Here is a 13,832-nt window from a genome sequence, read left to right as displayed (position 1 = left end):
GCTTCCTTGCACTTTAGGCCTCAGTCACATTCAACTTCTTCATGCCTTACAATTCATTACATTCAACTTCCAATGAACTCAGCATGAAGGTCATTTTCTCTGGTAAGCTTCTCTGAATTTTCTGTTCAGGTTTTGGTATCCCTGCTGTATGCTGGCTCCATACACTTGCACTAACCAATACTCATAGCACCTACATAGCTTAAAAATTGTCCATCTCTTCTTGCAGAGGGTATATAAGGCAAAAATATTTTTTTCCTTTTGTGTGTGTGTGTGTTTGTATTATAATATTGGATACCATGTTGAAACATAATGACTTAATGAAACTGGTATGGAGTAAATGAATATAAGTAAATGAAATTGCGGACTCTCTAAAATCTTCCTCCAGGGCCCTTACGGCTCATTTCTCCTGTAGGACATGTCTGTGATGAACCCCTGGCACTCAACATTTTTTCAGAAGACCCAGAATTAAAGTGTTGTCCCCAGCCTTTATTTCTAAAAATTCTAGGAACATCTAATACTTAAGAATGTCCTTTCACGATGTGTTCTGAGCTTTTGTTTCCTGGGACTATCTGTTGACTAGATGATTTATTTTAACAGTTGATTTCATTGTCCACTCTGCCCCCACCCAGCCCTGACTCACTTCTATTGAATCAGCAGTTTGCCTGCACTTACAATTGTTTTCTTGCCCTGGAAATATTGATACATAGAATTGTGAAATCAACCTTCAAAATTACCATCTACAAATTAGTATTATTATTGCTATTGTTGTCGGTCTAAAGTACTCAGTAGGTCCTTCAACTGTCATAGACTTATCCAGATGACAGTAAATCAAAACTTGATTTGTTTTTCAATTATTGACTGGATTGAGTGTGGGGAAAATTTAAAGTGTTGAAAAGGTGTTGTAGGTTGGCCAACCAGTCTTTCTGAGTTTTTATAGGATTAAATCTATGTCCTGACTTCATAAATTAAAGTCAGGATATGCATCTATTTGAAATTACTTTTTTAATCTAAAGAATAAAGAATTAATTAAGAATGATTTGTAGGTATAAGACAAAGATCGCCCTTCCAACTTCTTAGGTGTATATTTTTGGACAAGCTACTGTAGCTCTTTTTGCTTGAGTTCTCCTATTAGTATGGACATAATGATATTTATCTCACAGGGTAATTGCCTGGCATTTAGTAAGTGCTCAATACCTGTTGTCTTTAAGAAGTCTCTATTTTACATTGGTGATTTATTGGTGTACAAAACAGCATATGAACATACTACTAATTGAATAAAATACTATAAATTATTATGTTTCTGAGAAACCAATGCCTGGAAAGGCAATTAAGTTTGCTCAAATATAACTTAATCCAACTTGTGAAATATAGAAAATACTTTCCAGTGTTTAGATGGTCTTGTACTAATCCAGCAACCACCCCACCCCCCAACCCCAGGTAGTCATAGAATTTAGAGTCATTCAGGACATAGTCTCTGATTCATTGTTCCCCAACACTGTCTGTTTCTTCCTTCCTCCTTCTCCTGGAAAAGAAAAGGTTAATGTTCTTTTTGATCACCTTGATTCTTCGATCTTGCTTAATATCCTCTCCTGTAGTGCTTGCATTCAGCTTTTACCCATGAAACTGCTCTTAATGTGTCAGTGTTCAAAGTATGAGGCACCCCCTGCCTCTGTGATCCAAAAGAAGAGTTCAAATGGAAATTTTGGCCTACCTTTTCCTTTAATAATTGCCTAACTCTCCTTCCTAGGGACAGATAGATGCAGCATCACTAATGGTATTTATTCTTTGAGTCCTCAAAAACAAAACCCAAACAAAAGAATACCTGTGTAAGATAAAAAAAAATTCCAACATGAATTATCCTCTTATCAGCAGAAGTTATAGAAGTAGAATAGAAAAAGATCTAAAAATATTAATGAGCCCCCAAACTGAAGAATACCACCAAACTATATCACTGAACATGGCTTTGGAAAGAGGGGCTGACTGTGAACTTGTGAGCTGGTGTCAGTCAGCTCCACCATAACACCAGATGTGTATATAGTATGTGTGTGTATATGTGTCTGTGTAAAGACAAGCTTCTTAGTCTAACTCCCTACCTGATACATAAAATTGTTTTTCAGTATCCTTGTAAAGTTTTTTACTGTTTGGTTGCATAGCTCTAATAGTGGTCTTCTCGTGTTCTGAGGCAGCCATTCAAGCTAGATTCAGCAGATCAAGAGAAGAGATGAAATAGTGTAGGAAGGATCTTGTTAGGTAGTGTGATAGATATCTGTCGCTTCTCTTTACAGATTAAAATAGGATATCATCCTCAGTGTGTTGCAAAAACTGTAGGTAGACACTACCTTTGAAGAGGTGGTAGGTTTATTCTTGGGATTTTCTATAATAAACCATTATTATTTAGGCAACTCTGAAAAACAATAGACAGAAACACACACCTGCAAATTCATGGAGAAGTGATCTTGAGGTGTGCCTGCCAGAAACACAAAAATCATTAAAACATATGACTTTTGCCTTTTTGCCTACCCTACCTGCTTTTATGTGAATTTAAGGATCGTCAAAAGTTTAGGGGAAGGACTAGAAGAAATTGTGGCTTCTTTCTTCTTTTTAGGTTTTCTTATTCAGAAGGAGAAATATTAAGTGTATCTCAGTTAAGAAGGGTATAAACAAAAGCTTACTGGTGCATGCAAAATATTACTAGATGGTGGCAGCTCTGTGGGTAGGATAATGGTTTTCTGACAAGGACTTGCTTTTTAAAGAATGCTCAAGTCAGACTCTACCACAAGAAAATTGTTGGCTGTGCTCCAAATTTCAATTTTGTCCTCTGTGAAGTAAAAGATGAGAACAACAACAGCAAACTCTAATATCCAGGAGATGTTCGGAGCACCATTTGCAGCTGGGTATTATGATGTGTCTGGCTTAGGAGATGTGTAATTAGAAAGTGTTTATTTAACAATTGCTCTGAATTGAGAGCATTAGAGTTCAATGCAGTGTTTGTCTCCATACACGGAGATATGGACCCTCAGGAAAAGTAGCTAATGGTGAACCCAAACCAGGGTGTTAATATTTGTTCTCATTGGCATTGCTGATTGCCTAACAAATCCTTGGTGGGCAGTATACATTCAACAGTTCCACACAGTACATGGGCACTAACCAACATAACTGTTTATGCGACTAGGATTATAATTTGGTGCATAGGCTGGAAGTTTTATAAGTGACAGTGCTGTATTTCTAAAGGAAAATACTGCTCAATTAAAATGGGTTTGTTTATTTTTAAAAATAACAAAAATTAAGGCACTGTATTTTAAACAGAAAAAGAAAAGAAGAGTCTTAGAGCTCTTTTGTCCTGATTATATACAGGAGCTGGTGCTGATGTAGACAGAGCTAAGGGTTAACATTTCAAATGGACTGGTTACCTCCTGATTTCTTGCACATAAAGCCATGAGAAGTTCAGGGAGAGACTTCTTCCCCTAGTAATGAAGCTCTTTGCTGCTAATGGCCCATGCAGACTCCCTTGGCTCCTCCAAATTAGAAATACTTTTGTGCTCCTTTGCTTCATTAACAGTAAAGAGAGGGAGATTGGTGGCTATTTAGGGCACAGGGAAATTGGTGGCTATTTAGGGCAAGTGAAAATTGTAGTAATTATGGTTGGTAAATTCTCTTCATGTTGTTCTTTGACTCTTGATGTTCTTTCGGTGCTTCTCAGAAGAGCCCACCACTGTCACAGCTGGCATCTGTCCTAGAAGGATGGGGGCTATTTGAATTTTTGGCCCCTGGTGATGGTCAACACAAGGCCTCGTGCCTAGTGGGGGATGATGGGTCTTTTACATTCTGATTTACCTTTCAGAATGTACCGTATGAGTCTTTCCACTTCTAGCTGTGATAAAACTGTATTGAGGAACTTAACTTCCTCTAACTGTATTGCGTTACTGAAGCTGGTGCTGCATGTGAGTATCTGTGAAAATGCATCCCAAATAAACCTGGGTTGAGTTGGATGGAGTGGCTTGGTAGGATCAGAACAATGCATGAACAAGGAAGAGAAAAGGGTGCTCTAGGATGCCCAGGTGCTCTGGTGGATCTCTGGTTGATCAAAGGGTTAGCATCCGACTACTAGATGCTGGTTGGAAGGAAATGGCGTCACAAGAAAGGCACACAGTCCTAAAGACGAATAGAACTGAATTAATGTTAGAATTTGGTTGCTTTATCATTTTTGAAGAGAGGGTAAGGTTTATAAAGGCCTTATGAAGCTAGGGAGTATGGTCTGGAAAATGGCTCCTTCAGTAACTGAAGTTACAATTTATGGGACTAAACCAGGAAATGGAAAATTACACCCTGTAAATTGATTTATTAATGCGATGCTGATGGAAAGTGAGAAATAATTAAGTCGAGTCAAAGTGATCAGGTAGATTCTTGGGGCAACATTGCTGGAATTAAGAAGCGTTTCTGGAAATAGCTACCCAATTGATTATATTATAACATACTGAAGTAATATTTTCATAATATTCAAGATGGTATGTATACTATCTTAAGAAAAAGGTCACAAAATATAGGTTGGAGGAATTAAATGTAAACTGATGGGTTAATAACCAAGTAGAATTCTTTCGGTCTACATGTAAAAAAAAAACCTATTTGTAAAAGTGATTTAATTCAGAGAATTTGCCTGGAAATATAAGAGATTTAAGTTCATAAAGAAAGCTTAGCATGTGCATAAACCAGGGCTCACTATTAGTGTGATTGCTTGTAGATGCCCAGGAGAGGTCTGACCACCAAACATCAGTGTGTAGATGTCTTGGCAAATATCCTATTGATTTGGAGGTTGACAGTATCCAGTTCTGAGAATAGGATCAAATTGCTTATCTCCTTCCATTAATTAATTTATAAGAAATCTCCTGACACTTTTGTGGTTTTCTGGGTGAACTTCTCTGTTGGTGAGAAACTTCACTAAGTGGTCAGTTGGAGTGTTCTGGTCCATTTACACTTGCTTATTCATTCAACAAATATTTATTGAGTACCTACTATGTAAAAGACAGTTTTATTTGTTGCAGTGAATAATTAAATGAAAATTCTGATTTATCAGTTAGTTTCTCCTGGATATAGGTCTTCTAATTCATTTCCCGGAGGCCATATGAGTCTGAAAGCTGAAAGAGTACTCTGGCAGGACGGGGAACACTCAAAATCATTCCTGCAGGGAGTTCCCCTCATACACGGCCATGGCACCGAAGACAGCCAGCTCATCTACTTGTTTGCTATTTCTTGGTTCCAGTGTATCTCTTCTTCTCACACCTGTTTCACATTTATTTCTCAGTGGCCTATCTTCATTCATTAAATGTAGCATAATAGTTGGCCCAAGTTGTGCTGGATGATCTCCTAGGACCCTGGGACTCACAGGTTCCAACGTGGGAGGTATGAACCATATGAGCAAGGACAGATGGCTAGAAGATACAGGAAGAAAATTAAGCTTTGGGTGAAAGTGTAAAGCTAAAGATTAAAATGTAAAAATAAATGTCATACATGGCAGGAATTTTAGGATGTGAATCCCCCAAGACTAGAAGAAGGGACAGGATAAAATATGGAGGAAATTCCAACAGTGGATTTGAAGTCCAAGCACATGAACTTCATGTCCATTCTGATTCTAAGACTATGAGTTGAGGATTGTCCTTTAGTTTCAGTTTGAATTCTGATGTACATGTGAAAAAAGCCTCAAGATCCCAAGCCCAAAGAGAGGAAGAAGTTCCCCCCACCCCCCAAATTTCTGAAGGTTCAGTTAATGCTGCATAGGGAAATCTTGGGGGAAAAAATAGTTCTCAATGCCCTGATCAATTTTCATCCCTTTAATTAATTAATAATTAATTAACAGGTGAAATAAACACATCTAATCTTATAATAAATATGTATCAAGCTTTGTACTGTGAAAGGTACTGAGTGTCTTTTTAATGACCAAATATCCTGGAGAAAACCCCTAGACGTTAAAATACATAGTGCAGGACGGCAACCCTGGCACATCTGAGGCTCTTACATGAGCTCTAGGTAGATGTGGTTGGGTTCGTGATGGTTACTGAATACTTTACACAGCTCATCTCTTTAGGTTTCAAGGTAGCTGTGTGAGATACATACTACTATTGTCTCCATTAAGAAAAATAAAAGGAAGTTAAAGCTTGAAGAAAGTCAGTAATTTGCCCAAGTCCATACACTCAGTCCTTGTGGATTTCCAGTTTATACCTGTCTGACCATAGTACCCAAGCCATTTAACACTAAAAACAGTTTCCTTTTATAATATGCCACTGGATTGTAAATTGGCTTTGGATATGCTCAGGCCACACCTCACTTTGAAAACCCAACATCCTTCATCTCATTTCCCTCCTCTTTGAGAATTTAATTATGTGCCTGCAGCAAACTGCCATAGTTAAAGATTCTCATGAAAACTAAACCAAAGGGGGAAGACAGTCATAATGTGTATTGATTTTTTTTTTTGCTTCATTTTTTTACTTTCCACTTTGACTTTCTTTTAGGATCTTAGCATGTAGCTAAATCTAGTGAAATCTTAGAAATTACCTTCTGGGATGGGCTGTGTAGAATAATTTTTAGAAATGAAAAAAATTTCTAATTCAACCCATGACACTTATATAACACTCTGCCTCAGCTTCCTCATTTGGTAAAATGCAGTTCTTCTAGAAACCCTTTATATAAATTAGAAAATTGGCACCAGCTTTGGGGTGAGCTCATCCATGCATTCTTTCTTCATGTGAAAACATGACTTGAAGGCCTGCATGAAGTGTGGTAGATACCAAAACAGAAGAAAATACCTCTAACTTAGGGATCTCACAACCTATGTGAACAAGCACAGGAGCAAACTCAAGGATGGAGGTGCTGCAGTGGGTGTGAGCACGGGCCCCTGCACGGGCCCACAGGAGAGGAGCCAGGTCCCCTCTTCAGCCCAGGGAAGGCTGCTGAGGCCAGCCCTGCTGCGCAGCTGGAGGCAGCCTTCTGTGGGAGCAGGCACATCAGGTCCCAGGTTTCAGTCATCGCTCCCAATAGGACGACCTAATACCTAAATAATATGTTTTCTGCTGCAAATAAACCCGACTGACAGCAAAGTTCTGGCGGTGGACATTTCTTTGTTAACGTAATAGCGTACGGTCCTGAAGTAGGTGAATTCACTAAGATAGCGTTTCAGTGACATCAGTTCTGGGTGTGACTACTTCCAACCCACCGGATCAGTGAAATGCTGACACCTCCACAGACACACAGACAAGACAACACGTGGAGAGATAGAAGATGAGTTATAACTGGTGGAAGAGGAATATGCATTCCTCTTGAATGGGTAGATTCAAAATAACACCCATTTTTTTCTTTTTAAATTCACGCTAGAACTAATGCTCCAGATGTTCCTTATGACTTAACCATGACTGACAGCAGAAATAAGACAACCACTGTCACATATGTGTGTGACACACTGTCTAACCCTTATGGCTGGATGGCTCTGCTCTTGGATCAAGAGACCTACTCACTGCAATTTCAGACTCCTTGGGTCAACAGATCTCTGCAGGTAACTTCTTCAATAGCATGCCCCATTCCTAAGGGGTTTTTATGTTTCATTTGGTAAAATAATAGATTGTATGTATTAGCATCTTCTAGTATTAATAATGAAAACTACAGCAACATTTTGGCCAGATGAATATAACCTAAATATGAGATAGGATTTTTTGAAAAAAAAATTGAATATTTTGTAATCTGTTTAAATCTCACTTTGAATGCAGAGTTTTTATGCCTGAATTTTTAACTTTATTAACACAGTGAAACACAGCTTGTAAGCAATCTATATAATTGTATTTTTATATTATAGGTTAGGAACTAATTTAACACAGAGAGAAGTGTTCATAGCCAGAAATGTCTTAACAAACCATTTTTACATTGCATACTGCCATCTTGTGGTCAAAGATTAACTTGCACATGAAGGCCTCGATTTTCTTTTGGGTTGGGTTGAAGAAAGCAAATTGTTAGTGGAAGCAAAGATAGAAATAGTCATGTAAGTAGTGGGTGCATTTTCTGGGAAAAAAAGCAGCAATTAGGTAGATTCCCTCAAGATTCTTTTTATCCTTTTAACATGTTTCTTTCTTCTTGTCTCATTATACATATTTTCCCTAAAATCATGAGAGCAGTCTCAGGGAACTAGAAGCTGCATTAGCCAAGTGCCACAGTTCTGAGGAATTCAAAGCAGAATCTTTATTTAAACTCTCACCACCTCCCTGAAGGCAGAGAGCTCTTTCCTGCCCTGGAGTCTTCCGTGAGAACTTTTCCCTGGATTTTCAGAAGGGGAAGGCTGCAGGTCGGTGGCTCTGGAGATGGACATCCCGGGTTTCTGACCGGACTCAGCACTCTCCCACTTTGTGACATGGTACAGGCTTCCTAAACCACTGCCCACCTCACTTTCCTCACGTGTAACAAAGATGAAGAAAGTAATAGTCACAATCACAGGGGACTCTGCAAGGACTGACTGACAGTGTCAGCTATTCCTCTTGTAAATGGGTGACACTCCTACTGCTGTCCATCTCTCTGCGTTGGAGGAATATCTAGACCTGGCTCTGTCTTTTCCAGTGTTTGATGTGGGATGTCAGTTCAACTGTCTGAGCCTTGTTTTTCTTTTCTGTTAATGAATCTTGTTAAACAAAAAGAAACTTATGGCACCTTCCAGTTCTCACCATGTTTGATTTTGTAGCTCTAGTTATGAGTTCTTTTTGGCATGCATTTAGAAAAGCCCATTCCCATAAGAAAAATAGTCTGAGTGTGAACTATCTAATTTCTAAAGTACCCACTGTTTTTTGTAGTTCCTTTTTGGAGAGGAACCTTCCTCACTAAATGAGCTCTATTGTACTTTTCTCTCAAGTACTCAGCAACTTTTAGCAACTTTGCTCCTGGGAATTACCTCCTGCTGGTACACACAGTCCTGTGGCCTTACCCTGACATCCTCATAAGGTGTGGGAGTCGCGTGGGACGGCCCCTGCTGTCTCTTCCATCACCTAGTGAAGATCAAGGCTGTGACTGGTTCTTCAATAGCCAATTGAGGCAACTCACCTACCTGGGTAAGTATAACTGGATGAGCATTTCCAGGACACGTAGACAGAAACCTCCAATCTCTCTGGAATCTCAGATGTTTGTGCTATTAAACTATGAGGAGCTGAGGGGGGTGGCTGTGTGTAAGTGGGTGAGCTGTGAAATCAGACTGCCTGCATTTAAATCTCAGCTCCAACACTTACTGGCTAAGGAACCCTGAGCAGCGACTCTTCCTAAGGCTCAGCCTCTTCACCTGTACAATAAGGCAATAATAGGACCTACCTCAAAGGATGGGAAATTATATAAAGGATAACATGGAAAACTTTGTTATCAGAATGCCTAAACAATAGCAAGTGTTTAATAAACATTTTTACTAGTATTTTCTATCCACTTTAAGGCAGTGTTTGTATTTGTAGAAAGATCAAGTGCGTAGGAAGGCAGGATGGCTGGCTATGGCCACACAAGCTAGGCGCAGCGGAGAGCACAAGGCGATGGAGACGGAAGGAGCAGGGATGAAGAGTGAAGCTAATTCGGAAGCTGAGAAGAAAAGCTTTGGAAGGGAGTCCGAGGTCAGGATGGTGAGAAGGTGTGGAGGGCCGACCTGAGGACTGGGGAGTGGGCTCTCTCTGTCTCGTGTCAGGACACAGCATCAAGATGAAGGGTTCAGAGGCTCATGTTATAGGACTGGAGACCCTTCTGTGATTGCAGAGAACAGATGGCCAAAGGATTTCCTTATCTTCGTATCGTGCACATTTCACGGGAGACTTCCTTTGACTTCCTGGTGTTTGTCTCATACTCTTTTCTACACGGTGTTGGCACTGGTCACTCTGAGCACTGCGATGTCCCCTTATGCCCACCTCACCTCTGTGTGGTCCATAAGGAAAACCTGTCCCAATGGGTCTCTAGAATGACAATTGTATTATAAATCCCTCTTAACAGATCCTGGTCAAATTCAGGAGAACTCATCAGCATCTCAAGTCCCAGCCCCTGTCACAAGCCAGACTCGACCCTGAGGATGTAGAGAGCTGGGCCGTTGTCCTGAGCACCTTGTCCCTGTCCCTGTCCCTTGTGCCTGGCTATTTGTCAACTGAGTCTGGGCTACACTTAAGCTGTGGGACAATTAAATTTTGATATCACAAGAGAGGAGAGTATGGTATATTTTCCTGGTGTTTTTTACCTTTGCCAAATGGATGGTTGTATATTTTATTTGTATTGAATTGCACTGTTCATGTTTTATTTCTGATTTGATGCATCCATAAATGTGACCTAAAGCTATAAAAACTCAGGATGGACAGAAAGCCTGTGGCCGTCCCACCACTAGGGTGGAATGCAGCCATTAGCAAGAGCCAATGCTTGCCATTAACTTCAACTATGACTGTTCAGTTGCTGCGTATATCCTGGAACAAAATCTGATTTCAGATTGTTCTCATTCTGCTACTTTGTGTGCCCTTCAGAAGCATATCCATTGGTCAGATTCTATTCATGAAGTGTGAACTAATTTGAATTCTCACATAAGGCAATGTGATAAAGGAACTTTTGGGACTTAAAGAAAAAAATCAAATCATGCAGTTACAGATTGTCTTCCCCTTTGATAGTATTATTTATTGAATTAACAGCAAATTATACCATTATCCTATATATACACATATATGGTTTAAATATACATCTGTGTATGTGTATATATATTTATATGTAGATGTAACTATGTACGTATATATTGCATATATATGATGTGGATGAACACTGTAGTATAAAACTTTTTTATTAGGTAGTTTTCTTTAATTTTTACAAAATTCTTTGTGTCAGAATACCCTGGTATTTCATCCTTTGGATAATCTGAGTTGGGAAAGGAACAGGAAGTCGCAGCGGGTTGGTGGGATGTTTAATGAACTTGGAGACCCCGGCTCCTCGGAGAGGCTTCCTAGGGCTCCAGCCAGTGGCTTCCAGGGCCATTGGTGCCTCCTCCATCCTCTGGGCCCTTGGGGTAGGTAGGAGGCTAGAGACACTTGTGGTCCCCTTTCTGGGCTGGCACCGTGAGGACATGAGGCTCGGGAGGAACCCAAGGCTCTTGCTGCTGTCCTTGCTGGGGTCCCACCATGCAGCTAGGTCAGGTTGTGTGGGTTTGCTTATGATTTTGGGTTTCCTGTGTATGAAGTTTACAGCATATTTAAGAAGGCTAATGATAGCATAAGGTCAATGAGGTAGCCGTAGCTGGGACACCCAGCTCTGTGCCGTGCATTTTACATGTAGGTTAGTTTACTTTCACTTACTGTTTTTTTGCTTTTGGGTTTTTTTTTTTCGGATTATGTTACTTTAAAGGTCTGTGACTGGGATATTTTACAGAAAATACATACAGTCTAAGAAGGGAGCCTAAGCCAAGACCTCACATATTCCTGGGATGAAAAAACATGGGGCGAGTTGTGTGTACCGAAGTTTCGTTTCATCGTAGGGAAACTGCTTGATCTCCTTGAGCTGCACCGAGTTTCCTGCCGGACTTTCTGGGCCAGTGTGGGGTCCTGCTCCTTCTCCTGGCTGGCCGCTCACTCACAGCCCTGCTTCACTGACAACTGGCTGGGTTTCCTTCCTTTGTTGACCACTTCTAAGTGGAACGTCTTTTGTATTGTTTGTTCGTGACCTCACCACATCCCCCAGGACAAGACATTTTCAAACAGATCACCATTATCTTCATTTCCTCCGTTTGGCTACATCGTGTGTGATTTAAGATACCTGACGGATCTTGGACCCAGCTGAGAACGGGAAAAATCAGAACCCAGGCATCCTGGCGCCTTGCTGTGGTTCTATCCACTAGAGTGTGCTGCCCACTAAACAATCATTGATCTCTGACCAAGCAGGGTGGGGCGGTGGAAGGTGGGGCTGCCCCGCAGGGTCATGGGAGAAAACTTCTCACTCATCCCCGGTGGCAGAGAAAAAACCCCCTGCACATATAACATGTTTGGGCCCTTGCATTTTTCTTCTCTATCAAGGCAAGTTTTGTCTTTGTTCAGCAAACATCTTTATGGAATGCAGGTTCTTTGGAAAGCTCCTGGCCAGAGCTTAGGGCTTAAGGTTTTAATCAGTGGCTGGCTGGCTATTTTACCTGGGGCATGGAATTATAAATGCTCCACGCCTCAATAACTTCATCTATACAGCGAGGTTACGAATACCTATCTCTTGGAATTGTGGTACAAAATGCCCAAACGTCTTCAACTGTGGTTAGCATGCCATGTTACTTTACTACAAATTTTCTCAGTCGATTATTCCTCTAGAATTTTTCTTATTTCCCTGGAAGATTAACAGTGTCACAGCCTTGAACTCATCATAACCTTCCTGAAAGGGTCTCATTTTATTTTCCTTGACTAGATTTTGTTAGATAACTGAGATTCATGATAATATGACATATGTGATGAATTGTTCGCGTGATTGAAATTTAATACCACTTAAGCAACTGCTACCCACGGAATAAGATAGCCATGCTCATTTAAAAATATCTTTTAAGGAGCTTGGTTCAGGCTGTCCTCCTCAAGTCTCGGAGGATCCTGCCCAAGGAGCCGCTTACAAAACAGACGGCAAGTGAAGTACTCCAGTGCTGAAGTTGGGTTAGGGCCCAGGAGGGCCAGCGTTTGATGCTGGACTATGATGAGGGGCCGTTGAGAACTACAACTTCGGCGCCGTGCGCGGGGGTGGGTGCGACTGTAGAACAAGTTCCGGTTTGCAAGCCCAAGTCAAACCCAGCAAACCCGTTTTCCTGTTTACGCGATTTGATTCACTGGCAGCTCACGTCTCCTCCTTACGCAGCCAGCCCCCCTCTGCCTCTCTCCCTACAGTTTTTCATCCAGGGATGTCTCAGTTCGTGGTGTACTATTTTTATTTTTTAGTTACATTAACGCTATGAAATAATTAGTCAGCTAATTAATCTGGTTTACAAGCTTTGTAGGATTCTGCTGCTGTCAGTCAGGCCCAGGCCCCAGGCTTACATCTCCTCTCAGCTCTCTTGCCCATGTGATTCCCGTTGCCATGGCTACTGGCTACATCTGCTGACACCCCACTCTCTATTTATTGCTTAATTAAGAATTTCACGCTCAGCCCTTATCTGCTTCTAAGAACAAGCACACACTGTTAAGAAATTCCAAATTTAGGCCCAGGCACAAGGAAAGCCTTTCTTGCGGGCTTGGCTGGATGGAGCCTCTCTAACGATCTCCTCGGCATCCCAGCCGCCACCCTTCAATCAAAAACCATTAAATGGGACATAGATAATGAGCATGTAGCATATCAAAAGAAGGATGTTTGCTTGATCCAAAGGGGGAAAAGCTGCTAGGCTCCATGCTCAGCCCCACTTCAAAGGGAGATGAGACCCCTCATCACTGGGGCCTGATAAAGCCCCATTTGTTCTGGGCTTGACTTATGCAAAAGGTCTGGTATGTCCAAGTCCCATCTCCCAGACGTGGGATCCCCCCACCTCTTGCCTCCACCTCCAGCAGCCCCCTTCCTGGCCTTCCGCACGCTCGTGTGTCAGCACTTAGGCAGCTGGGTCCCCCAAAGCATCAGGCGGAGCGTGTAATCACTAACTCTCCACTGACAATGGCCACTTGTAAGGGGGCGGCCAGGAGGAGGTCTCCATCACAATAGGAACACAATTATTGCAGCTGCTAGGGAGGACTCTGCTCCTTCCTGTAGACATATAATAGGGCTTGCCCCAAACAGGGGGACAAGGTTGGGGAGAGGCTGCGGGGGTTGAGAGGGCTGGGGGAAACAATCTTGCGCTGATTATTCATATTCTGACTCTCGGA

At 41.3% G+C, this 13,832-nt stretch overlaps 1 protein-coding gene across 4 annotated transcripts in view; it reads left to right on the top strand.

Moving 5' to 3' along the window:
• PKHD1 (PKHD1 ciliary IPT domain containing fibrocystin/polyductin) overlaps window positions 1–13,832 on the top strand; it is a 457,981-nt gene that overhangs the window by 213,026 nt on the left and 231,123 nt on the right. For all 4 annotated transcript variants that reach the window (XM_037054718.1, XM_037054725.1, XM_037054714.1 and 1 more), the window contains 2 exons: window positions 7,363–7,540; window positions 8,879–9,074. In XM_037054718.1, the coding sequence (XP_036910613.1) occupies window positions 7,363–7,540; window positions 8,879–9,074 (374 nt within the window). The remainder of the gene's footprint in view (window positions 1–7,362; window positions 7,541–8,878; window positions 9,075–13,832) is intronic.

The sequence above is a fragment of the Sturnira hondurensis genome, unplaced genomic scaffold (assembly GCF_014824575.4).
Source record: "Sturnira hondurensis isolate 20B ecotype Veracruz unplaced genomic scaffold, ASM1482457v3 Scaffold0000880, whole genome shotgun sequence".
Lineage (NCBI taxonomy): Eukaryota > Metazoa > Chordata > Mammalia > Chiroptera > Phyllostomidae > Sturnira > Sturnira hondurensis.
Note: the sequence above shows the minus strand (reverse complement) of the source record. Positions and strands in the feature narration are given on the sequence as shown.